General features: G+C 38.6%; 2 protein-coding genes and 1 long non-coding RNA gene across 3 annotated transcripts in view; 1 reads left to right on the forward strand and 2 right to left on the reverse strand.

The window, feature by feature from the left end:
* LOC122575508 overlaps positions 1-16157 on the reverse strand; it is a 116642-nt gene extending 100485 nt beyond the window's left edge. Inside the window, exon 1 of the mRNA XM_043744539.1 lies at positions 15860-16157. The gene's annotated coding sequence lies outside the window, so the exon portion shown is untranslated. The remainder of the gene's footprint in view (positions 1-15859) is intronic.
* LOC122575476 (suppressor of lurcher protein 1) overlaps positions 1-27173 on the forward strand; it is a 299608-nt gene that overhangs the window by 248700 nt on the left and 23735 nt on the right. Inside the window, exon 6 of the mRNA XM_043744480.1 lies at positions 4496-4686. Coding sequence (XP_043600415.1) covers positions 4496-4686 — 191 coding nt within the window. The remainder of the gene's footprint in view (positions 1-4495; positions 4687-27173) is intronic.
* On the reverse strand, positions 17902-25754 carry LOC122575521. Its single transcript, XR_006319455.1, has 2 exons — positions 25643-25754; positions 17902-19945 (listed from the first exon to the last, which is right to left on the reverse strand). It is a non-coding gene; the product is annotated as an uncharacterized LOC122575521 (long non-coding RNA).

The following is a 27173-nucleotide window of genomic DNA, read 5'->3' on the forward strand; positions in this document are numbered from 1 at the left end:
TTAACGCGTGACTCGGAGATACGAACAATTTGGAGCATCGAAGGTTCGCTGTAATTTACAGCAGATACTTATCGATCGTGTTGCTTCTTCGTTAAAACGGACGTACTGGAATTTCTCGAGCGCGTGATCTTTTGCCCAGAATTTTATCCGAGTGCTATTATCGAATGGCGAATTTTCACCTTGAATTCTCAGGCCGTTAGATTACAATTGCAACCGATCGCGAGTAAATAATTGTTTCTCGATACGCAGAGAAGAAATCGACGATACATTATCCCTTAGGAAAGATTGTATCTGAAAAATTCTTATCTCATTTCAAGTCGTATATTCGATATTACCATAATCTCTGATCAATCACAACCGAAACAAACCAGTATCCTAATATTCGCGAGGCGTAACTGATGAAACAACGAAAAAGAGAAGAAAACGAAACGATTAGCTTGTAGTGAAATTACTTCGATTCTTCGTCTTTAATTTAACGTTCGTTATTAATGCACCCCTGACATTCACTTCGTGCATATAAATCGTATCGTTAAAAGAGAGAAAAACACAGAGATACTTGCAGCTAGGCGATATATATCTTTGAATACGTTGCTCCTAACGGCATGATAAATCCACCGTTACTCTCTAAAAGAAGTTATATATCTTTTGTATCGTCGTTTTTGCCAGGGCACAGGGCATTGCGCAACATTCATACTTATTATAGTCGGTTCAGCGATCCGGGCGGCATGCGAAAGTTTAGTGACTTCTCAGAATATGACTCAAATACTAGCTGTACCCGTTTCGTTGCTCGTTCGGTCGCTCCGTTTAACGAATTCACCGACGATGTTCGACGATAAATTAATATTAAACAGCCGATGTGTCGGCGACGTGATTTTCGTCAGCGCGTCGCTTGATTATTGCAAATCCAGCGAACTATCGTGCAAATGTTTGGATAGTGTGATTAAGTTAAGTTGACAGTTAGTTTACGTGGAATGTCGAAGAGAGATGATTCGAGAATCTTCAGATTTAAAACGTCGAAGATACGAGACGAAGGTTAATTGACGTAGATTTATAAATTCGTCTGTTAAAATTGATTTTCGTTACGAAATCATTTTTATCGATACTCTGTTCCGATGGCAATGCAGCAATCGATGTTTTCAAGAAGTTTATGCGATCGAACGAAAGCGTAATGCAAATCTTCCATTCGACGAAGATGAAACGGAATGAAACCATGGGGTAGAAGTTTTCAATGGAGCGTAATATATTCAAAAAAGGTATCTACAGATATGTTCGATGTACCTTCGTCAGCCACTATTGCGTGTTTCATTGAAAGATAGTTGTTGAGATCGAGATAGGAAAACTTATTGCGGAGACAATAAATAGGACGCATCTTTTGCCAGGTCTTTTCGCATTCGAAGAACGATCATACGTGTGACGAAATACTTTATAGGATAATTGTAAATATCAAAAGGGTATGAGCAAAATTATAGTCTTGTAGATGTGTCTTCATAGAGATTGGGCTATATCCACTTTTTCGCTAGAAACGTATCTCAAGTATAAAGATTATATTGCAATGATATGCAAGCACATAGATGGGAAGAATTTTCGTGTAAATATCAGTGTGTATAACGTTGCCGGGAAACAGTATCAGCTAGCTAAATAGAATTCATTACTCGACATTGTTTAATTAACAATACTCTAGAGAGCAACGGTAACGTAGAAATAAATCGAACTAGAATATCCGTTTATTTGTATCGTTTTACCGTGTTTGTGTTGCCAGTCCCCTAAAGCGATGTCCAGCGTTTTACGATAGACTCTGCATTTATGCGAATGCGAGGAAAGCAAAACGTGGCACTGCCAATACATATGAAAAAGATCGATCGAACAACGCCACTGGCCTGTTTCGGCAACGTATCGAAAAGCAATTTGTATACGGCGCTCAAGCCGAGTACTTTAAAATATTACACCGGTTTACGGTTGTTTCGACGCGAAGGTGTGAGTATTTCTCTTCGAAATCGGCAGTTTCCTGGCACACGGTAACCGTATTCCAAACGTACGAAAGGTCCAACTTTATTAATTAAACGGTAACAGATTGGTTCTGTTCTCGGTGCCTCGATGATCACACAGTTCAGATAGTTAAATGGATTTCGTTTAAAATTTAACGTGACAAACAGACTGCGGATGTTTCTGTAAATTTATAGTGTTACGAACGTAACTATTTTCTTTCTTTTCTTTTCTTCTTCCTTTTTAAATATATAGTACATAGGTTTGAACGTCACGCTAAACTCATCTAACCGCTGATCATCAGCGACGACGATGTGAGCAGAGAGACAGATTTACGAACTGGTTAGATTTTGCTAAACAACGATACGTCTGTCAGAAAGGAGAGAAAGTTTGATTTTTATTGCGGAGATTTTCATTTAAATTTCCTTCGAAATTGGTATTTGCTTTGTTCCAAATATCACGAGATATCGAAGAGAATATTGTATTTCGAATATTGGCTATATTTTGGATATAGATTAGTTTCCAATAAATAGGTCCCTAACGATTGGACGGATATCGCGATGAATGCTACATCGAATGTTTCATCATTTTTGTGTAGCGTGTGCACTCTGTGTATTGCTGCGCCTCTAAGCATCCCATAAATGCACGAACATTCGCAATCTGTTAACAATTTGTCACATTTATTTAATTGTCCGTAAGCATCCAAATACCTACGAACTCGGATTGCACTTAACACATTTAGGGAGACAACATCAATTTGATTTATGATTTGCATAGTAAAACGTCAATGCGACGCATCGGTACATAGATATACAAACCATTGAAAGCTGTTTAATGCCGTAGATACTGTTTGAAATCTAAACAAGTATATCCTAATGAATTCCAAACACATTGTAATTAAGATGTGCAGTTTCTCTGGCTAAATTCACGCACGTTTTCAGTGATAATCGTCATGTAGAAAGAAAAGTTTCGCAGTCTCCGCTAAAACTTGCCGAAAGGTATTTCGCGCGAAGACAAAGGAAGCAAAGTGGAAGCTTTCTTAATTCCTAAATGCTTTCCGCAAACTGGTATTACGTGGAGTGTACGAGCACGCAATTTAGGATGGCTGTGCATGTTCCTAATTTTGGGGAAGCCGTTGCCACAAGTCCTAAAACCCATTACTGATCAGATCTGTTCGAATCCGGTGTACACGAGTTTACAATGTGCTGATGAAAATCCGAGATCTAATTAAAATTTCAGATCCTCTAAGCTGGAATTAGATAGCAAGATAGTAATAACACACGTAGACATAATACAGGTGTAAGAATTTGTAATGTTAAAAACAACAGTGACGGGTTGTTCGTATGCAGACGTATTTCTATATTGGCCGAAGTCGTGTTCTTGTTTATTAATAACATTAATTATCGAGGCAATATAATTTTCACGTATGAAAACGAAGGATCGAAACGACCATGATACCAATGAAACGCTGGTATCTTTTCTCACAATTAACGAATGCAATTTACGTTTACCTATCGATAAAAAGAATCGAGAAAAATGGTTTTAATTAGATACATTCAGACAAGTTGTACGTATAATTTGTCTTATTAACATCATTAGGTATCGCAAAAAAGATTTTAATTATCGCTGCTTTTTATTTCCTACTCGTTCGATGCAACGTTCAACGTATGCAAATATTTCGAAAGTAAATTCCTGTGATCAATAGGACAAATTAAAGTAGTAAACGGGAAACAGAAAATATGTCGTATGCAACAATCAAGGAAAATAGAAAATATACCATAAATTAAGTTTTTCACGGATGTCGTCGATAACATTTGCGAATCCAATTTGCAACCTTTGTTTGTCGCAATTTTACGATGCTAATTTGCGCATATGTTGCCCCCACTCTGCGAAAACTAAACAAGAACTATTTTGCGTAGCCTGCGCTGTCTCGTATCATCGTCCTGTCTCATACACAATTTACCCAATTACGTTAATCGATGATAATGAATGTTGACACTATTACCCTGATGATGTATCGCGAGCTACAGTCATTTACTAATAATAATAATCCAATGTAATCATACTATCGACGATGAGCGTATTTTCGTGGATAGAACAACAACGAGCAACTATTATTCGTTGTTTGCTCTTTAAGAAGTCGAATAATAATTCCATCACTGTGCTTTCAAATTCTATCGATATAATTATTATGTGCGTGTCTCGTTACGGTACTGATAAACGAACAAACGGTAATTAATATTTCAAAGATATCATATCCTATATAGCATTAATTAACAAAATGATATAGTATCAATATATTGTTAAACAGTATGTTGAAAAATAAAGAGTAGTTTTAACGAGTTGTATACAACGCGCGTGATACATTTACAAAATTTGTCTACGTCAAACGTCGAGATACTTTTTACCAGTACGAAATTTCACGAACGAAACGTCAAATAAGGGGAACTGTCGCTAAAATTAGTACACTTTTTAGTGCAATTTTTAACGTTGCGTTTGTTGTAAATTTCAGATGCGAGGGCGTAGATTCGTTAGTGGCGTACGTGCACATAGACAGGAAGAAGGAGAAGATAGATTCGTTTTGCAGTGGAAAGGCAGCACGGCCTATCATGAGTAACGGACCACGGCTCTCCTTGGAATTTAATGGCATCACATCATCTCGCCAATCACGAGGTTTCAAAGCTGTGTATTCCTTCATAGAAAGTAAGTAGCACGTTCGTTCTTTCTTCTTGTCAAGTCGTCGCGTACGAAATGACCGAATTCTTGATAAAACTTGTAACTTTGACGTCTGCCTTTAAATTAGAATTAACGAAATTAGAATTAACGAAGTTATGCTTCCACAGACGCGATAAATTTTGCCCAAAGAAGTTTCACGATTTACATTTTCTCCGTAACGCCCTGAAACTTAGTACGCGCAATTCTGGCGATAACCTTGTTGATAAAATAATTCGCATTTGCAATTTATTTCGGACGAAATAGTGATTTGTCCGATGTTATTCAAACTCCTAATAAACAAACGCGTTTTATGTGAAACGTGCGAGTGCATTCTATCGATACGTCATAGGTCACTCATTCGTGTAGCGAATTCAGTTTTATGATAATATTAACGCGAAATCGTGCTCCATAATAACTGTCATTTGTATTCGTTTGATCGAACACGTTCCGCAAACAACGATAATATTAAATTTATCGAGAGGCGATACGATGATGTCGGTTACATCACTAGGTCACGAATGAATCTCGTCGATCGTCAGGAGAACGATCAAGGAGCGTTTCATTAGAAAAAGTGCTTGGTGCTTCGACGCGTTTAAATCGACGTTTATAAAACTACGAAAGCGGAACAAGTCGAAACGTTCCTTCTATCTATAATACTTGATTTACACGCCGCGACGATTCGATTAAGCTGAAGGGGGAAAGAAGCTGAGAAAGTGTGTTATTTTCCTCTTTCTGCTTTTCTTAATGATAAATTGTATTACGTAATAGAGATCTTTGCGAGCCGAAAGTTATTACGTACAAATTGTGGAAACATTAAATTTCTGGAGTTATCTTTTTTTTTTTTTTGTCGCGGAAGTTACGTGTGAATTTAATCCACTGGAATACTTTCAACGTTACCGTTGTAGTTTGTCTACGATGAAGCTATCGCTTTAAGTTTTTAAAGAGGAATGTCCAATATCAGGAGAAATAAACCGGGAACGATTCCTTCGTTCATTTTATCCGAACGATTTGAATGTGCAGGGAAAACCATCTTACAGAGGGCTAGGTGAGGATTTATAGCGCAACGATAGCGAGATATATAACGAGCTAGAAATATTTTTTAATAACTGAACGAAATTCGACCTCTAGGTAACATACTAGGTATAAGTATGTTCAATTACCATTTAGCGTAAGATTCGAAAAATTCCTAGGATTTTTTTATTTTATCTTTTCCCCTCGATATCCCTTCTATTATTTACGCTCTCTTTCCCTCCGTGCCTTTTTATACGTTTCATAGATCTCTCCTTCTTCTCTCTTTTTTTTTTTTGGCTCTCGACTTTTCTCAAGAGGAATAAAGGGAACTTCCCCTTATTTTACTTTTACTCATTTCTGCCAAATTCTTTCCCTGCGTCATTACTCCTTTTCCATCCGCTATTTCTCTTCCTATTTCCACATCGTCCTCCGTTTCTTCATTTTTCTTTTTTTCCTTTCTTCTCTCTTTTTTTTCCCTCGCCACGCTACATACACATTTCTCCGCTTCCACCTCCCTTTCGCACGTTCGTTTTATCTTTTCCCTAGCTACCTCTGTGTCGCTGCAACCGCGCTCCCTTCGCTCGTCCCTTTCGCGTCTAGTAAATTCAGATATTGTCAGTACCATAAATCGGTTCGATGTGCTCGGTTAAAGATAGACGATACGCATCATTGAGAATAAGTTATTGGTACGGGACGTGTTCGAGACGTAACGTCGGCGCATGACGTACGGTCTTATACGCGTTCGCGGCGTCTGTGCCACAGTGGGTCCGGTCCTTTCTGCCGCGCGCCTATGTCCCGTCAAAATTTCAATTTCCGTTGAGCATTCTATCGTGATGGCAATGTGTCTCTCCTCGTGCGGCCGTTCATCATCCACAGCCGAGGTTCAGATTGCAGCGTACACGGCTGGAATGCCCGGCCTGCGGAACAAATGGATCGCAAAGTGTGTTTGTCTTTCGCCTGGAGAACAGATTCGCCAGAGGAGAAGCGATACTCGCCTCCGTGATACTCAAAAATTCGTTCTTTCGTCGGACCATCCACTGCGGTGGTCAGGGCAAGTAAGAAGAGAGGGGAAACTATAGGATAGACGATAACACGGCCAGTCGAATTTAAAAGAGGATGCGAAAAATTCGGATGGAATTAAAGTACAAGAGGTTACAAGTTTGCCGCATCGCGAATATTTCTGCCTGACTGCGGAAGCGTTTTCATACCGAAACTTTCTTCCTGTTTGGAGGAAAGCATTCGAAGATTGCAGTGTTTAGAGTTGCAGACAGCAGATAGGAACAAGTCGAACGGAAATAGGGAAAAGGGGGAAGGTTGTGGATGTTGGTCGACCATAAGCATTCGAACATTTAGAAATTATCTCAAATGTGCATACAATACGCCACCGAGCTGTGTTCTTTGTGCGTTATAAACCAAGTTTTCTGTTCTATGATTGAATTATATTAATAATTGCAATGAAATGGATGAGGCTTCTAGAGTCTCAACAACTGAAATTGAATTTGTCGAACAATGGAGATTAAAATTGTAGATTTCATACCTTGGTGTAAAATAAAAGAGATCAAAATTTAGCTTGTTTGTTCATTAAACGTTGGAAACCTCGTGTTAGGTTTATTTCAGCTGTACGAGTTGATTTATAGTTCGAAGATATAAATTTTATTTGCCATAGAAATTATAATCGCCAATCAATCAAATATATTTTTATCCTCTCATTTAACAACTCCGATCTAGTCGGACATTTAACTTCGAGTTTGCTAAAAAAATTATACGCACGCACGTCTGTCCGCAAGTTGGAGGGAAATGGTTTTACTTTTCCAATCGCTAGCGAATCCGAGAATCGAGCAATTGTAAAACACTTAGTACTTGGATATTTCAACTTTCTCCATTTTCGGAAGAAACGCTTGAAATTGGATAAAAGGGAAGAGTATGCGATATTCGCCACGTAAAGCAGACACGGTAGTCGATAAGTATGGAGGTGCGATTCTTAGAGAAATATTGTCATATTTCAGGCAAACAAATTTCAGATACGCATACCACTTTCAGTCGAGAAAGGAAAATACTCTCTATCCGTTATATATACGCGGAGAAATATGAAACTAAACTAGTTTAAACTAAATTACGCTATAAATTATACTCCCAAGAAGTATATATGTATATCGAGAGGAAATATTATATCTGTATCAACGCTGGAACTACCACACCAGTCAAATTGATTGGTTTTACGATTTTATTTTAAAATTCCTACTGCGTGTTATAGTTTTCTTCCAACAACGACGTAACGACTTTCTCAACGATAACTAAAAGAACAATATGATGAATTTTATCTTGTTTTTTATGTATTCAAAGTGAAAATAAATTTGTATCGAGGCTACTTAAACCAACACCAATCAAAATGACTGGTGCCTGTCGAAGCGTAAAAGGGTCCTGCAATCTGTTTATCGAACCCCAATTAGCCAGATTCCTCGTTTTCTACAACTTGCCACGCGTTTTTAACATTTTTACTGCCTGTCGTTCGACATGGCGATATCAGTTATCAGGAAAATTCCGGATCGATCGCTAGATCGCTAGGTGCTAACACTAGCAACGCCACACCAGTCAAAGTGACCGGTTCTACAATTTTATAAACGTGTCAACCCTCGTTTAGGGATCGTGGTCCCAGATGGATTAATAATACTACAAGAATATACTACGTAACATGGAATTGCTTCTGTAAGAAAGTAATAAATCAATAAATATAAAAGTATTCTATTATTACGTATTTTTTAAAGATCAGTCATCTTGACTTGTTTCGGTAGAAATAGCTTCGTGTTAACTATCGGTAGTTCTAACGTTAAAGTAATATTCATGTTTATATTATCTATATAGCTATTAAAGTAACATAAAGTGTTTGAACGAAGAATATTATCATTCGTGCATATACAGGGTGCTCTAGGGTTTTTTCCACGAAACGAAGCCAGCATATCCCATGACTAAAAGTACGAAATTCAAAGGGGAAACTACAAACGCGGAACACAGTTGCCATTATTATCTTCCAATTATTCAAAACACCGCTACTACGACGTACAGACGAAAAGCTTGATGTCTCGAGCCTGATGATTCCTACCCTCTCTACATACACATATCGGGTGCCTGTTAATTTTAAGAGACAAGTTTGCCATGTTAACACTGACACCACCATCTGTCTCTATCGCTCATGTGTGAGCAGCGTATTGTTCGGCAAGTTCCGGCAAGTAGACAGGATTCCTATTATCGCGTAATTGAAACGCGAACAAACGGATTTCGAGCCATTCACAATGGCAGAAAGGAGAATCTGCGGCACCAAAGTTCTTCGTTTGAGCGCAAGTCGTTCCTTTCCGAAACGAGCCCCGCTAACGATAAAAAGTTTCGCTTTAATTGCTATGGTAGGATATCCTTCTGGGAAACTTCAAAGCTGGATATCGTCCATGAAAAGGTCGGACTTGCCGGTTACGCGCTCAGCAGCCATTCATAAACGAATCTTCTACTATTTCTAAGATACCAGGTGTCTAGCGTTTTAAAATCGAAAGCCGTTAAAATAAGCAAGCCGCGTTCGCGCGTGACGCGCGCCACTTCAAAGCAACAGCAGCCGGCTGTCGGACGAATCAATTTTTCAAACGAACCCGGTCTCCTCGTGTTTCGGTAAATTGACGCCACTCAAGCCAGTGAATTTCCGTCGGCGGGAAATCTGGTCGGTGGACGGATTTCTGCAAAAACGAACGAAATTGTCCCCTGCACCTCTGAAAGAGTTTTCTTTCCTCTGTACTTTTATTGCCTCGCCTACAGTTTCAAAGTACGATTCCTAGTTGCACCAATGGAATTGCTAATGCACTTGCAACTGTTTGAAAGAAAAAAGCCGATGGAGTTTGCGTGTAAACACGGAGTGAGATATTTTTTCCGCAATAATGTTTACAGTTTGTATTATTTTTCCAATTGTTTCGGTCTTGTGTATAATAAAAAACCAAATTCGCTACAGAGACTCGTGGAGATATTTGAACAGTCGCTATAAAAATGGTATAAAAATGGTGAGTATAGCGCGTGTCGTATAACCTTTTGAACATTTCGTTAGCATTGTAACGAGATATAACTGTTACGAGTAGATTGAACTTTTACGCGTTTATAGGAAATTAAAAAGTGCGAAATTACGGAAAATGCGCGCAATATGACAAAATTTGTACGCAAAGTACAGTGTTTTCTACGATATCATTTAGATAAAAGAATTTTTACAAAGTATTCGGCAGAGTTAATAACGTAAACGAGCGAACAATACGATCTACGATGTTATATTAATTGCAAAGCAAGCAAACCAACAAAATCGAGGGATTCGAAATTATGCAAATTGATGGGTGGAACGGCGCGGCGATAAGTTACAGTTCGTCGCACGATTTTTACTGGCTGCCCCATAACGGAACGAACATTTATTGTCGTGCGATCCGAGCTGGGTTTGGAAGGAATAAAGGGACCGCGTGCTTCCTCGGCCAGCGCTGCTTCTCGAAACGGCTTTCGAACGCAAATCGCTCCGTAGAACGATCCCCGGGTGCACCGACTCGAAATCACAGAAATCACGCCGCATTTCTGTGTTCCTCGTCAACGTGAAACTCCATTTCACCTATCTGATCAACGATATATTCCGCATTCCTGTCGGCGCGGACGTCGTCGTGTCGGGAAAGGAATGACTCATTTTCAGAGGGAGGTAAAGTCGTCGGTATGCCGGGTTCACACCCGTTGAATCCCGGAACAGAGGCGACGAGCACGGACACACACATACGCTTACATACATAGGGCAATGGCTGATACGTACGGCCACTAGGAGGAGGATGACGTCGTCGTCGTCGTCGTCGTCGGGGACGGACGTCGAACGAAATCGACGTGAAACTTTTGGAATTCGCTGAAACGAGTTAGATAGCATCGATAGCAACAGTAGAGGTAGGTAGAGAAACGGATACCGGCAGACATATTCTTCCCGACGTTTTTCGAAAACTCCTCGGGAAACGGTCTGACGGATTTACGAACCCCTGCCAACGAGAAGTATGCCAAGAGTTTCGAAAACAACGGAATACTCGCGTTTGTGCCCGTGGTATGTCGATACACGCGCACTTATCGATCCTTCCGAGTGTACAAGGGATAAAGTATATCGTGTGTATACGTACACGCGAGTTCGACGTGGCCGTGTACACCTCGACACGCCGTCCCCAGTGTCAAATGCTCAAAACTTGCATCCATATCCGCAGCAAGGTTTTAATGTAACCTGGCGTATTTCACTTCCAAACTTGGCGCAGTTGGGTTCACATGCAATATTTCCGGCTTACTCCGGCCAAGTCGATACACGCGTGTGTGTAACAGTACGTAGGCATACATCTTCGCCAGCTGCTTCTAATATTTCGGGGAAAGTAAAAAGCGACGTCACTACGAATTTTTACTCTATCCTATATGTGTCTTTGCCGCTCGTTCGTGTTTCACGAGTACTACTATCTTGATTCATCCGTACCGTTCGTATAGTATCTCTTCTTCGACGAAGTTCATTCGTCTTTACGAGTATCAGCATATTTGCCAACCTCGTGTGAAACCATCGAAATTGTTGGCCGAAACGGGAAACGTACGATTGATTAATCAGCCAGAGGATATTCGCGCGACGTAATAACTGAGAAGGTCGAGAAAAATGTATGAAAGGCAGAGTTTATTTGCAAAAAATTGCGAAGGAATTAATTAAGGACGACGATAGAGAAATCGAATCCCACGAACGAAACACTCTCTCACGCGAATTGATAAAACAACTGCGGACTCTTTTTTGCCTACATACTTCGCTCTTATTCTTCTCGCGCGTTTTATTCAACTTTTATTCTTGGATATCCACGGCGGTGAAACACTAGGAAACTGCAAATTCGTATTTTGCTTGGTTTACACAACGAACACGTTCCTTAAATTCGTTTTCGCTGCGAGAAAAGAGAGATTATCGAGGGAGAATCGGATTTGAACACGTACCCGCATCTCCCGCGTGTTTGAAGACTGCTTTAATCAAATTAAGCTATTCAACTTGCCCATAAATTCCTCCTCCCTTCTCAACTTTATATATCAAATTCTTTGATTTCTTTCCACGACATTCTTCCAAAGTACATATTCGAATCGATTTAGATTCAAAGAAGTTTCCTTCTACTTTTAGATTAAACTTCAAAGTTTCCTCGTTACATCTATACTTTGACATGTACATAACATGTATAAATTGATAAGAATTATTGCACCTGTTTTCATACATACGTCGAATTATATAAAATACGTTGGATTTACGATTGAAATTTAAACGAATTATATATTCGCCTTTGATTTGAAACAATACCAACGTTATTACGTGCACGCAAGTAAAATGAGCAGCGATAGAGAGTGGTTCGTCAAAATTGGAATTCTCGAGGTACGATGAAATTGTGGAATCGTTTCTTTTGCTACGATCTTCGAAAATGGCAATGACCTCGTACTTGTCTGAATTGTTTTTCCACTACCTCGAACAGCGATCACAGAGTGAAATATTTTTCTAATAATAAAATACGCGTATAATTCGAGTAACCTCGTTAATTAAAACAACTGTAATATCGAAAGATCTGCTTCATTCAATTTCGGTTCGGCAATTCAATTACTTGGCGCGCGTTTCTTTCTTCTTCTATACAATCTGAAATATAATAATTTGCTCGGCAACTTGTTTTCTCAGGAAAATTAATTTAGATTATACCTGTGATCTACGTTTGCCATCTAATAAATAGAATTCATATATAAATGTCTTTGTAATACACGACACTGAATTTACATCTGTACGTTACAGCGAACGTTCGTTTCAAATAAATGTTTCACCCGGTAGTTGTATAATTTAGACAAATTAAAAGTGCTGCCGTGCTATTGGCGAATATTAATTTTAACTGTTCCATTATTCTCACCGATAATGTCGCGCGTTGTTCATAAAATCGCACTAATCCGCCGGAAAATTAATTAATTCGCGATCGTGACTATGGAAACGCGCCGCACGCTAAATAACACAGCAAAGATCTAAACCGAGGCTTCGACGTTCGCTGTGACGCCACAAATACGATGGTGCGACGGGGGGTTGGAGGGACCAAAGCGTCGAAAAACAGTCAACAAAATTGTCGGAGCCAGGCTCAAAGGTAATCTCTTAAATAGAAACGTTCGAATGGCCGTTTTGCATTTCGCGGGAATTATTCCGCGCGAATAACGAAACGAGCTGCCGGAATCGTTATCGTTGATTACAATTGCAAAGTTGGGAAAGCGGGCGGCCAGACAGCCAGGAAGGAAGGAAGGAAGGAAGGAAACGAAAGGCGGGCCTCGACAGGAACTCGGTTACACACACTGCCAAACCAACGGCAGCTCCGGATCTTTTGTAATGTAGATCGCGGGACGATTTTACGACGGTTATGCTCCTCGAAAGTGTGATAAACAGCCCGCACCTACCCGCATAGACGCGAGAAACTTGAGATGGTCAAAGCTGCGGGGCATACAGGTCGCCATCTTACCTTGCCTCGCCTAACCACCGCTTCTCGAGGTTCGAAGGCGGCCGCCTTGCCACATGGAAGAACATAAATTGCCAGCTCGTATATACTTGAACATTCTTCAACAGCCTGGTATTATAAAAGTTCTTGCAAAACTTTATCAATTTAACGGATTCGCCACGTGTATCAGGGAAAAAAGCTGCCCTCTCCTCCCCTTGACTTCCCGCCGCTTTCAATTACTCTTTCTAGCAAGTGGCTGCACACGTACGGTCTCTGATTCAGAAAACGTGTCGACCGCCGCTGAAAAACGCCAGACGTTACGAGGGACGGAATAAAGGGGCAAGTCGGTGCGGTGATTTCGGTGATTATGCAAATCAGTGTTTTCCGCGGATGCTGTTTAATTTACAAATTAGACGAAAAAACTTGGCTGTTTCGAGCGAGAACGTTGCTACCCCCCGAGCGGGCTTAGGGAGAGACCCGATCGTCGTGAACGGAAATATTCGTTATACAGACTTAGAAATTAACAGAATTTGAATATTTAGTCGTCGTCCGAACTGTTGAGATCGAAAGGTTAACCCCTCCTCGACGATTTCCACATTTTTCTGTGTAAAATTGCCGACGAGGCTTCTCTAAAATTAATCACTAGGACACTTAGTTGGACGAGAAAAATATTCAAATAAACGGAGAAAAGCTTCCATTTTACAAGTAACAAAACGGTCGTCCGAAATCGACGGAACAAGCTGCAACGTGATTTCGCCATTCAGTGACTAAGTGGAAAAGATTTTCCACGTTATAAGGATTCTTCCGTGTTGCTTCACTGTTATTCCAACTCGACGGCGCACATTTTATCTTCCACCATCAATCGCGAATAAATCGAACTATCAACCGAGAAAACGACGTTCTATCGATTCTCGGCTGTCTAGAAAAACTATTCCTACTTTGGCCGACCTTTCGGTCACTGTACAGCTGTATAACAAGCTAGCTTACGAGAACCCGGCCTTTTTACAGTTGCGCAATCTCTCACGAGACATCTTATCCAAAAATCGTGGGGATATCGTAAGAAAGCTGAGAAAAAAACAGGAGGGAACGACGTATTCGCAGAAGCTCGCAGGTCAATAACGTAAAAATGGCACGTGATGTTTCCCACAGAGGGTGGTTACGATAAATATTTCAAAGGCAAAAGCGGAGACGTCATTGTTCGACCGGTGTATCGATACACCAGCCAGCCATTTCATCCCGCAATGTTACACGAAGAAAACTGACGTACTTTCCCGTGTATGAATTCGATTGGGACGGTGTATATGTGGTTTTGCGCGGAAGAAACCGATACCGCGAAGCGAAACGAAATTTTCTCAGGGAACGATCTTAAAAAATTGATGCCACGGATCGTCCCGGCTCGGTTTTATCGGCCCAACGGGCTACTAAACGTACCATTTTATTGGATCGTTCACGCTACAAATACCAGACGCGGTTGTGTAACCATGCACAAATCTCGATGGCGAGACCAACACGTGGAAACGGCGAACAGAGTCCTATTGTACCGCGTAAATTGCCTGTGGAAAAAAATCGTGCCTGCCGATTTCGAATTATGAATCACGTGGCCCCATCTGAATTCGTACGTTGAAATAACATTTGATACGCGTGACTCGTATTCAGTGGCTACATAGAGACGCAATTTTACAGAGGCTTGGTTCAACAAATTTATTTATTTATTCATTAATCGTTGCTATTAATCGTAATTATCGATAATCGATTATTTTATATTTAATGACGATTATATTTAACGATAGAAAAGTTGTTGATTATCGTTGAAACATAGTCGAAAGTCTTTGTAATAAATATTATTTCCAATCTACAATTCGAGAATGAGGAAGTGTTTATTTAGTTGAATAAAATATTTGAAAGATTAATTACGGTTTAAGCGAATAATGTAAGAGAGCGAAATATTTTTGGATCGATCAATATGAATGAAGATAATAAAACGAATGCCGAAAACATTCAAAAGACGTTCTCAGCTATATGTGTATACATGTCTATTCTCGAAAACTTTCATTTTGATTGGCACTCGCAATCGACAAAGATTATTATCGATAGACGTGTATTTATAGTTACAAATGGTAGGTAGATGAAAGATACCTGCCACGTAATACGGTTTTCATCAGTGAAGCCAAAAAATCCAACGAAAGAACCTACAATTTTTGCTCAATTTTTATAAATATAAAATTTCGAATGGCAAAGACTATCTTTTATTTTTGGCAAAATGTTACTGGAACATATGGCTGCTACATTTTCAAAGAAACTTTTATTGAAATAGTATTTCAGTGCCTACTATCGACGATAGAGAAGCTCTATCGTATTTTTCTTTATTTGTTAACGACATACAAATATTTGATACGAAAGAAGAAATACCTTCGAAAAAAAATCAATATCTTTGCTGCAAACTGTTTTTACGCGTTAATAAAAAAAAATACAATTTATTTCAAATCTTAAAAATAAATATGAATGGAAAAAATACGATGACAATAAATATTGGTAAAATTGAAATATGTGTGTCGTTTAAATCTCTGAGATTACTGACAACTAGAACTTAATTTGTATAGGAAATATTATTCGGCTAGAATTGAAACATAAAATCAGAACATTTTTACCTTACATCTGAAGAAAGAATCTTTTCAATAAGTATTTCTCCTCAACTGATACACCACAGTCGTATTCTTATACCAATGAACACCATGACGTCACAGGAGAAACCATGGCTGGTCATATATGACCAACGTGGCAGTCGAAGTGTTAAATGACCATTTTTTACATCCACTTATACACAACACGTACTTTACTTTCAAAATAATAAAGCAGCTTCCCTTAAAGTCCATTTATCGTTCGCTATTCATTCTTCACCAAGCAGAAAACGAAAAACTTAATTGTTACGCCACGAGGCTTACCGTGGCCGTGTCTCTAACCGTCGCTCGTAGTACTACGGTGCCGCAGACAGATCGTCTTATAGGACGGGCGAAATATATACAATGTAGCGACAAGGACATAGTTCTAGAAACGTCGATTCGCCTTCGGTCTGTTATTTCATATACACAACAAGGTGGCATACGTGATCATAGGCGCGAACGATGGCGTGACCCGAGCATAGTGGGGGTCGTCTCCGAGAGAAACAAAGAAGATCGAAGGGCAATCAGTATCATTTGAGGATTCAAACGTTGTGCGTCGTGAGATCGAGACGAGTAAAATTAAAGTCGCTTAGTCTAACGAATATGTCAAGAAATATTATAAAGTCCAACAAATTAATTGTATAATCGTTAAATAATTTGTGACGTGTTCGTTATATTATTTTTAAATATTGTCAAGTATACAAGTTTATGTTAACTCTGTTAATTCAGTGTTAAATTCAGTGTTAATTCAGTGTTAATTCAGTGTTAAATTCAATGTTAATTCACTTCTGTTGTCTTAATCGAAACAGGGGAACGACTAGTTCGCGGCGTCCATTATCCGAATCGTAGCGAGAATTTACGCCTCTCGCTGACGCGTTTTACTCGCGACCGCGTCTCTCCGCGAACGGTTGTGTCACTATTAAATCATCCATTTGCAATGTATTGCAAATATTTTATTCGATCGTGCGTTTCTCGCTCGCTTCTTTTCTCGCGCAATGTTTCAACAAACCTAAAATCAAACCAAAGAAAGCAGATAGACGGAACAAGAGAATGAAAGAATCTGTGGATCGTAAGGTGAAAGGACAATTGCTATGTCCTACTGTACACGGCAGATCGTTCTAACAACATCGAAGGTGAGTTATTCGTTCAGTTACGTAATTCGAGTGATGCGTACTTTTCTTCGTGCAGCTTTTTCTCTCCCCTCCTCCTTTTTAATAATACTACAAAAGCCAAAACCACGCGTACGCATAGCGGCGTCAAAGCTAAAAACTTTGTTAACGTGGCTAAGTGGAGAGTCAGGTCATAGTGTCAGATGGTGGAAAACCATGTTGCGGCGTACAAACAACCTCCTGTAATTTCCGTAAAAATGCACAAAGCGTCGGGAAACGTAGCGATCTCGTTACTTTTAAACCACCATTCCGCCGGTGTAATCGAGGACACTGTTTGTTGCCTGTAAAACAACCGGTGGTGTCGAAAAAAAGGGCCGGCCGGTAATGCAAATAGGGTCATTTCAAAATGAAAACTCGTCCGGGCCGCGACGAGTCCGCAATTCTAGCTGAACAAAAAACCAGCTACATCGAACTGTCCGGCTTGAAACCGGCAATATGAGGCTCTAATTTAGAACGCGGCCAACCTGCTCGGTGCGTGCCTCCGCGACGCACGCTACCGTTAAAACGAAATGGAGCGAAAAAAACGTTAAGCGATATAACGCTGACCGCTGTGCCTAATTCCCATCCGCGGTTTTCCATCATTTTTTTTCTTTTTTTTTTTTTAAGCGTTCGTCCCATTGCTATAGATATTTCCAAGTGAGATATTTCGTGGTCAGTATAAATATTGAAAATAAAATTGAATTTATAGATTCGACGAATGTATCGATGAGTATCGATGGTGAAACTGGTAACACGAATGGCGATATCGAATATATTAGTTTGTGATTTAGCTTCTTACGTATTTGAAATCTTTGTTATCGCAAGGATAATTTATTTCTCTTGTATTTTTCTACCTATACGAATAAAAGAACAAGGCGAATATCATAGCAGAGAGGAATAATTTTTAATATGTGTTTACAAACTCCATCGGTATTTGTAACAATTCTCTCTAGTAAAGGTACACAGCTTGTTAATTATTATGAATTTTATCAATCGACGTTGCCACGATAGTGGAACGCAATTTGTGGACCTGGTATATGTTTGTTTCGCATCTGTTCTCTTTTACGTTAGGGGATGTGTATGCGATGTACAGATTTGATAGTAACATATATGGAGGATCTACGATACAGATATATTTCAAACGGTAAATCGTATTTTAGATCGCAATGAAACAGATTCGTAATAGAGAAAAATGTGCAATTGATGCGAAATTTAATCGATTCGTGTAACGTATGCTTTAATGTAAAACGACTCGCCAACTAGTTTGATATCCTATTGATTAATTATCTAGTCAAAATCGTTCACAATGATTCTAGCATTACAAACCAACGCTCTAATGGCCTCGCTAATTGTCTGTTACGTAGGAAATATTTCATTATTATCGCTGAATAAATCAACGACTTCATTAGATATCTGCCAATGGACGTGAATAGTTAACTAAGTTATGGAAACAGTTATATTTTGTTATTCCGTACTAAAGAGATGAACGATATATCCCATTCGGCTTTATAAATAGTATAAAATATGTCATATATCCGAAGATATATAAAAGAGAAAGAAAATCATCAAACCTATTCGTTTCACCTGGTCTCTATCTTAAAGTAATCATAATCGAATACAAGTTGAATACAAGCTCTTGCAATTCACTTCGATATTTCCTTCACGTTACTCTCGAGTCTCTTCCTAGTTTCAATATCCCATTTATCAACGCCTCCAGTACAGTTTTCTTAATTTCTTTCTTACGTTTTCCCCCTTTCTTGTCGACATATGTATCCATCTACCAGCGATTTTTCGACATTTCTTGCCTCCTGGATAACAAATCCATCCTCCAACCCACGAGCTAAAATCTTGCACACGAAAAGATATATTATAATTTGGTTCGAGACAGGGCATTCGTACCGAACGACTACTGTTATTTTTATCTGACTGTCGAAGAGGAAAGATGCTTGTGCCACTGACTAAATAATCAAGCGGTTACATATTTTAAGAATTCTCTTCCATTAAATACAATTTAATGTTTGGATCCGTTTCCCTATTATCGCCGGCCTTTCAATCGCTACGATATTCTTATCGTTCGATCAAAATGTGTTCAAGCAATCTCTATAAATTCATTATGATCGGATTGCAAAGGGACCGCTACAAATAGCACCAAATCGCATTTAACCGATGCATGGATCAATATTTATTGCTTGGTTGCTTGTCGACCCTTCCAAGCTTTTCAAAGGGATCCCCCTTGCTCCCGCCTTTATTTATACACCGCTACACGCTCGCTGACGCAAAAACAACGTAATAATCCGTGAGGAATAATAAAGCATCGTGCGATCGCTCGAAACACGACTGTCTACTGAATAATGACGATCCCAATTATCTTGACAACAGGTGCGTTCGCATAACGATAACTTTCCAGCTTCGAAATCTCGCTGTCTGCAGTTCCTTTCGTCGTGTCGCGTGTTCTCGCGCAAACAAGCTTGTGAAACGCATAATGATACCGCGAACGCGTGTACAAAGCAAACGTAAGTGTCGCAATGCGATTCGAACGAAAGAGAACGCGATAGTCTTGCGGCTTCGGCGACTCGAATTATCGCACTTAAAACTGTTGCGCGATACTTCGCGTCGTGACGATCAACGTCGGATTGATCGGTGACAAAATTTATTTAATCGATCGGTTGACCAGTTAAGTAAACGACATTCCAATTAACCCTCTAACCGCCCCCATCGTCTATTAGCAATACACGAGATAGTCGCTTCAAAGTTCCTCGATAGATTTTAGACGTCGTATGGGGACATGTTCGAATCTTCTTTGGCTTTTTATTGCACTCCCATGGTCGTCAGTTTCTGTCGGCGGCCCTTGAAGAACGTGGAGAGGAAGAGCCGTACCCGGTGCATGTTAATTCCACAAGAAGTAGAATTGACGTGCTGCAGCTCGCTTTTCAAAATGAAATATGACATTTATTACTCATTTATTACTTATAAATATAAGTGATTTTAAATCTACTTTTCCCATATGTTAAATAGAAACGTCGATCAGTGGGGAAGAATATCTTTTTGCTCGGTTAAAGAATTACGTATGGCGAAGGATTTGGAAATAAAAAAAGAAAGGAGAAATTAAGTAAAAAACAATCAGAATTACAATGTTTCGCCGGTCGGGCAGCAATGTTTTAAACACAGCGCGACATGTCGTTTCCCAGGCCATTGTGAATCACCGAAACAGGGTGGCAAAGGGTAAGAGAAGGGATGGTGCAGTATAGCGCGGAGAGAAACGCGCAGGGGCAACTGAGGGTTCGCGAACCTCTCCCATTTGGCTGGCCGCAAATGAATATCCGATTGCCTCTGTATAGGATTCGTCGTGTGTACGTATATCCGTTATCCAGCGATACCTTTAATCGTGCGTTATCTTCCGCAAGCTATCGACAAACGTCATAAAATCGGCCGCGATTCTGTCGCAAATGGTCGTTTCAAAATCTCGAAATTCAACGATCACCCTCGTACCACGCCGACTAATGCGAATGTTTGATCACGTTCAAGATCAGTTCGCAACAGTTGTACGTATCGCTGCGTTATGTCGTTCCGTATACACGTACACGAGTTTTGTTGGAAAACGACATTCGCTACGGTTTTTGTTAAACTAAAAAATAAATATATTACGCGTCGCACTTTTCTTTATATTTTGCATGGAACGTATCTGTCGTAATTTGCGTAAAAGATTTCACGATAACAACAGGGCAATTTATATTTTATTCCTAAGTCGACGTAACACGCAACACATTTACCTTCCTTGTTTTTCTATCTGTTCCTTTTCTCGTGTCAGATATCTGGTAATTATACGTAGACTATAGTGTGTGATACGCTTACGGATTTCAATGATATTGAAATATATCGTTAAGATCTTAAGTGTCTTGAGTAATTTTACCAATGTAAATAGACGACGATAAATATATTTGCACGAATACATGGCATATCCCCCAGGAGTTATGTTTCACATGAACGCGATTTACCCCTTACTTTGTTTAAAGTACACCGCGTAAAATACATATACATTTTGTTGCACAAACACGTTCGCCTGTGCTTTCATGTAAACGAAACAATTCATTATAACGAGTTGCGCATTACACACGTATGTATGTTCCTCCAAGAAAAGTACATAGACCAATTACAAGCGCTCTGTGTAATTGAGGAAAATTAATTAACGTGTTCATGCGAACATCCTGCAATAACATCTCTTGATTAATAACTATACCATCTGTATTTACTATATTTTATTCATATTTTTATATCATTTATTTCCTTCTCCGATAATTTCCTCGTGTAACAATTACATAAATTACGAACTCTGATAATCAATTGTTTAAATAGTTTTTTTTAAAGAAAACAATAAACTATTGTTATACATTTTTAGATTTTCTTCAAATTTTACCAGTATAATCGTAATTGAAATTTCTAACTGTAGCGGTATAGTTCATTTTCAGCTTCCCGACCATATAACGTACTCTGTTTACGATTATTTTCCCCATTTCCTTTCATTCTCGCTCAATCATCTACACGCATATACATCCGCTCACACACTCAACCTTTTATTTTACCCTCCTTTTACTACATTGCACGACTACTGTCTGTCGTCTATCTATTGCTCGAAATGTTTTGTGTAATGTAATATATTCACAAACAAAATGTGTATAAATGTTCAAACTTCAATGGCTGTATGTTATTCCACGACCATAATACGTTCTGTATGAATAAAGGGAAAAGCGACTTTAAATAGCGAAGTGAAAATTGTAAGGATCAAAGAGTTGAAGTATTTCATTCTGATCGCGTTTTTAAGCGCGTAAACGTTTCCTTAATTCGAGTTTTCGTGATTCAACGCAATTAAATTAAAGAAAGCATATAGAGTGAAAAGTAAATTAAAGCAACTTTGCATATTCAATAGTGCTTGAAACTAAGATCCGTAGCATATGCGCGACGTTCCTTAATTTTTCATAGTACGACTTTACATATTCCAGTCGACGTCGAAAATTGGAGTACCTGTTGACCTATTAACGTTTCGCTTCAAGTAGTGTGTTCCATACCTGAAACGCGTTCAAGTTTCATAGCAATGGAACCGTGAAATTTTCAAACATTTGACGGCTCTTTGTTACTTTCGATTGTACTAGAAGGTAGTTTATAATTCCTGAATTATACAATACTTTTAATCTTCGTTTAAAAACTTCATGTCCTTCCGTTTCCAGTTTCTACGAAAGACATTCTTTCTACTAAAAAATCTGTAATATCTGTAATATCTTTCTACTAATAAATCTGTAATATTGTTCTAGACTCTTTAAATAGCAGCTTATGATCTTCTTTCGAATTGTAGTTCTCAATGGCGAAGATGATTATAAAACGTTATTTTGAAGTTGAATGATCATTTAAGAGTTTTACAATTTATCACGAGTATCATAGACAAACTGTATATATGGTATAAACATTTAGTACCAAATGAAAAAGGCAGACAATGAAAATACCGTTGCATTAAACTTTAAACACGTTGAAATATTTCCCTGTGAACTTTTCCTATAAATTTCTGCGTCGAATTTCCTATTCGTCCCTAAAATTCTCCTCTTCGATATATTTACGTATAACCATATGCAATTGTACTAAAATTCAAATGCGCGTCCAAAGAGCCACGCATTTCGAAGATCATAGATACGCTTCACTGAAAAATCCTTTCGTTCTAATACATACATTACCTGGCACAGTCACCTGCAAATTTCAAATGACTAATTTGTTGAAGGCAGAAAATATATTATTTATTAGGAAAGAAATAAATAATGGAATTTAATTAATGAAAATAGTAATATAGCCTGAGCAAAAGCTTTTAATAACCACGATATATATATATATATACATTCTTTGTGCTAAGAATAAATCTGTAATATTATTTTAGACTTTTTAAACAACTGCTTAATTATTATTTAAATCTCGAAAGAATAACAATGAACGTTATCTGCGCGTAATAAAATCGATAACGAAGATGTATCGCGGAGCATAGTCACGAAATCTTTCGACATTTAATGAACCTAAAGTTAAAATTAAATACGAAAAATCGTAATATTAAAAATCGTCTAAATGCCATTTGCAATGTTTCTTCCATTTGAGGTACCCTTATTTCCCTCTCAACCGAATTCTACCTTTAATCAAATTTAATTTTAATTTTATTTTCACCATAAAATGAAATTAATTTTCAACGCACCTTAAATTATATAGTTTCCAACAGAAAATATCATTAGATATTCGCAATCATTTTCTCGCGATACAGTGCATTCTGTAGATCGATAATTCATTTTTATAAAGGTACATAGGATCACGGGTCACGTTACGAAATCATTTTACTTTCTGCTCGACGTATGAAACGAAGTCTCTCTCGATAAATCAGCACAAGGTTTTCAGTCTTTTAATCAAGGAGCCTGTGTTCAGAGCGCGAAATATTAAAGTTGCACGAAACAGAGGGTAACAGGCGAACTCTGACGTTTGCCATCGGCGAGGCGACGCGATATAACTTATACACCTTCGCAACTGTGTAAAGATGTACATGGAAATTCGGGTGTCTTTATAAATTAGCGAAGTCGATTAAGTACTCAAAGTAGCGAACTGGTAAAATTCAAGTCCCAGGAAATCGTAAAGCGTCACGTGCTGAGCTGTTTATTCGCGCAGGCGGAAACGCGACGAGAAAATAAACTTTTAATTAGTAATATCACATATTGGCGAGCGTGAAACGGAACAAACATCATTTCATAACACAGTGATTAACGCGTAGAGCGAAACAGTCGGCGAGCATTTTCAACCAATGATTTTATATCATTTACATTATACTGTCATCGTTATTTTCCATTATTAGTTTCATCTATTTCGTCTACTTTCTCAGGATAGATACGGAAAAAGATTCAAAAATTAGCGTCGAGCTAACGAAAAATGTTCCATTAGCGATCGGTTAATCGACCGGCTAACTGACGTGTTTGCGATTTTTCCGGTTTCAACCGTGTCATTACGCTTTCTTTCGACGTTTCGTTGAACGTTCCAGTTCGCTTCTTCGAGACAGGCCTGAGAAAAATATCGAAGAATTAGCGTCGAAAAAACGAACAACTATCAATTAGCAATCGGTTGACTGATAATACGGTAAAACTGTCTTATCGGTTATCCGTAGCAACAATCTGGTGATCGCAGACCGCGGAGCCATTATGGAATTGATTTTAGACGTTATCAGTTACCCACATCAAGAATAATCAGCCGCTTCTGCACTGTCCGCAGTTATTCCACGGTGTATTCCGCGCCGGAATATGCAGTATATTATGCGTAAATATTTACGATCTATCCAGTGATTTGCGACAACGAAATTTACCGAAGGCAGATGCGATGATGCGCGTGCTTTGTGGTCGATTTACCTCGTCAGTGATTATCACCAACTGCATCCGTTCGTTACGTTAATATACACGTTCGAGCGAAATAAAAAATACGGACATGACATTGGGTAATTTCAACAGACTGTGTATACCAACCTTGGCAAATAATTCTATCGCGTTTTACGAATCATACTGAAACGTATATGATGTAAGAATTAAAACGGTAAATAGTAAAACGAATGCGCAGGCATGTAAACGCGACACGATTATTCAAATTCGTAAATTTCATATTCGTAAAAAAAATTCCATGGAAAGCGTTCGAATATCTTCGCGAGCCGCGGTATATTCTCGTCGTTTCTCTTTCCATTATCGTCGACTTTTAAATTATTCGTGCATCTCGGACGAAATTTTTGAGGAACGTTCAAACGAACAGTGCAACTGCGACACGGTTCATGAATCAGGACATTACTCGACAACGATGGTTGAGAAAGGGACGAAACTAGTCGTACGGCGTATATAGAGAAAAAGACACAGAACGCAACGAGAGACAAAGTTCGTTGTTTCCAAAAGCACGTATAAGTACGGCAGGAAGAACGGAAGTACGTGAAACAGCAAAACCGTGTGCGTATTCAGCAGACTATAGGCTTGTACGTCGACATAATGCCGGATGTTAAATACTCGCGACAGTCCCAACGCTGCGCGACGCTCAGGAAATTTCTTCAGAACCTCTGCTGCAGTCGTAAAAGTCTCCGAGCAGTTTCGCACACTTGCGTGTTAATTGCGGAGAATCCGCGTGTTGCCCTGAATCATAAATAACTACGAAGTGAACCGTCTATGGAAGGGTGTTTCGAACGAGATCACAGTTACGCAAGTGTTAAGGGACTCGAATAGGTAAAAAAAAAAACGTTTTTATAAATCTCGTATGAAAAAGAGTTTCTTTAACGAGATAGAATAACGAAGCAAAAAGGTATGAAGAATTCAACGGTCCATTAATAACGTTGTTCCTATGGTTCATCCAGCTATATTCACGAAGGTGAACAAAAAGTAGATTTTCTTTTGATTTTTTCTTTAAAAATTGATTAGTCTCAAAATATAAGTGTCTTAAATCTTCGGCGGCTGTAAAAGAGAATCTCTGCATAGCCCTATTTTCTGATGAAGCGTTTCTGCATCAGCTTCGTTTTCGTAGTTTGAAATTTTTCTAGTCATATCGTTAAGATGTAGAAAGGATTCGGAAATACAAATAGCTTACTTACAGCTACGCTTCTTGTCAACCGACTCTTCTAGATTCTTCCAACAGCTTCCAATCGCCTTTTGTCTCAACCGAGACCTGAACGCCCTCTGACGTTTGCACGCACATTAACATGTACAGTGTAAATGTATCATCTACCTAACACATATAACAATACTACTACGTGATATGGAATTTAATATACATTCGATGTGTTGAGAATTGTGGATCTTGTTAACCGAAATAACGTTATAGGAATACTAAATTTACACTTGGAATCAATATTAGAATAATTATATATTTATTTGATGGACGATTTCTAAGATATTTATGGATACACACTTGCACGCGTCCCGCCACTTTCTTCCGACTGAACTGTTTACATTCGTCTGTTTTCGAGACGCCACGCACACACATACTTCCGCACACTGATACTCACATATCTCTATTACGCGTCTAACCTAGTCCAATATACATATCTCAATACGATGCTTGTGTGCATTGTGTGAATGTGTGCATTCGATGCTTTAGATTGGTAATAAAACAGTCCCCGAAAGGTTCGAGTGGATGGTCCTCTTTAATCGAGAAATTAATCGAGAAATTAATCGAGAAATTATGTTCTTGAAGCAACAACGAAGTTTTAAATGTTTTTATCGCAATTTGCACCGCCAAAATGGTAAGAATATGCGGCAGTACTATATCGAATAAAAATAGTCGAAAATTTATCAGGATAGATTGTAAAAATATCTGTTATTAGAAAGAAATACGATATTAGTATTAGAAGAATTTAGAAAGCAACATATAAAGAGAAACTGATTAATTTCTCGAAAACAGAGGACCATGGACTGAAATCCTTTTAGCGATATTTTACCATCAAACTAAGGCATCGAATGCAATTGCAGCAAACTCATTCGAGAGTTCATAGTTCTTGCCATCTTCTTATTAAACCTGATTAATTAATATCCAAATGCTATAATAAATACAACGGTGTAGAAGTACTTCTCGTAGTTACTTTAAGACTCGAATACGAGAGTTCTGGAATAATAACCTTCTTAGGAATATCGTAAAAACTTGAGCCGTCCAGTTCTATACCTAAAATGTTATTTCACGAAGTTTCTTATACGCTTTAAATAACTACAAATGGTTATGCGACGTCTGTTAAGCTATAAAACGTATAAAATAAGTGAGACGAATTAATAGTTCCAGCGAATATAATACAAAAGCGTACGTTTCATGCTGTACTAAAAACTGTCAAAAGTGAACAATTCATTGCTAAATAAAATATTTAAATATCAGAGGTAAATTTTTATAGGTTTTCTGCGCTTACAGATACCTATTTATATCGATAATTTATATAGATAATTTATCAGAACGGTAATTTTCGATCGGCAAGCTGTAAAATGAGTACGTACACCAGCGAATTAAAATAAAATATCGCCCGTGCGTGGCCGCATTAATTCTTTATATTCTTTGTATTATAAATATTGGCAATAAACGCTTTAAAAAAAGGAATAAAATACTATCTAAACATACAATGACACATAACATTGAAAAAT

This window comes from Bombus pyrosoma, linkage group LG15, assembly GCF_014825855.1.
Source record: "Bombus pyrosoma isolate SC7728 linkage group LG15, ASM1482585v1, whole genome shotgun sequence".
Taxonomy (NCBI): Eukaryota; Metazoa; Arthropoda; class Insecta; order Hymenoptera; family Apidae; genus Bombus; species Bombus pyrosoma.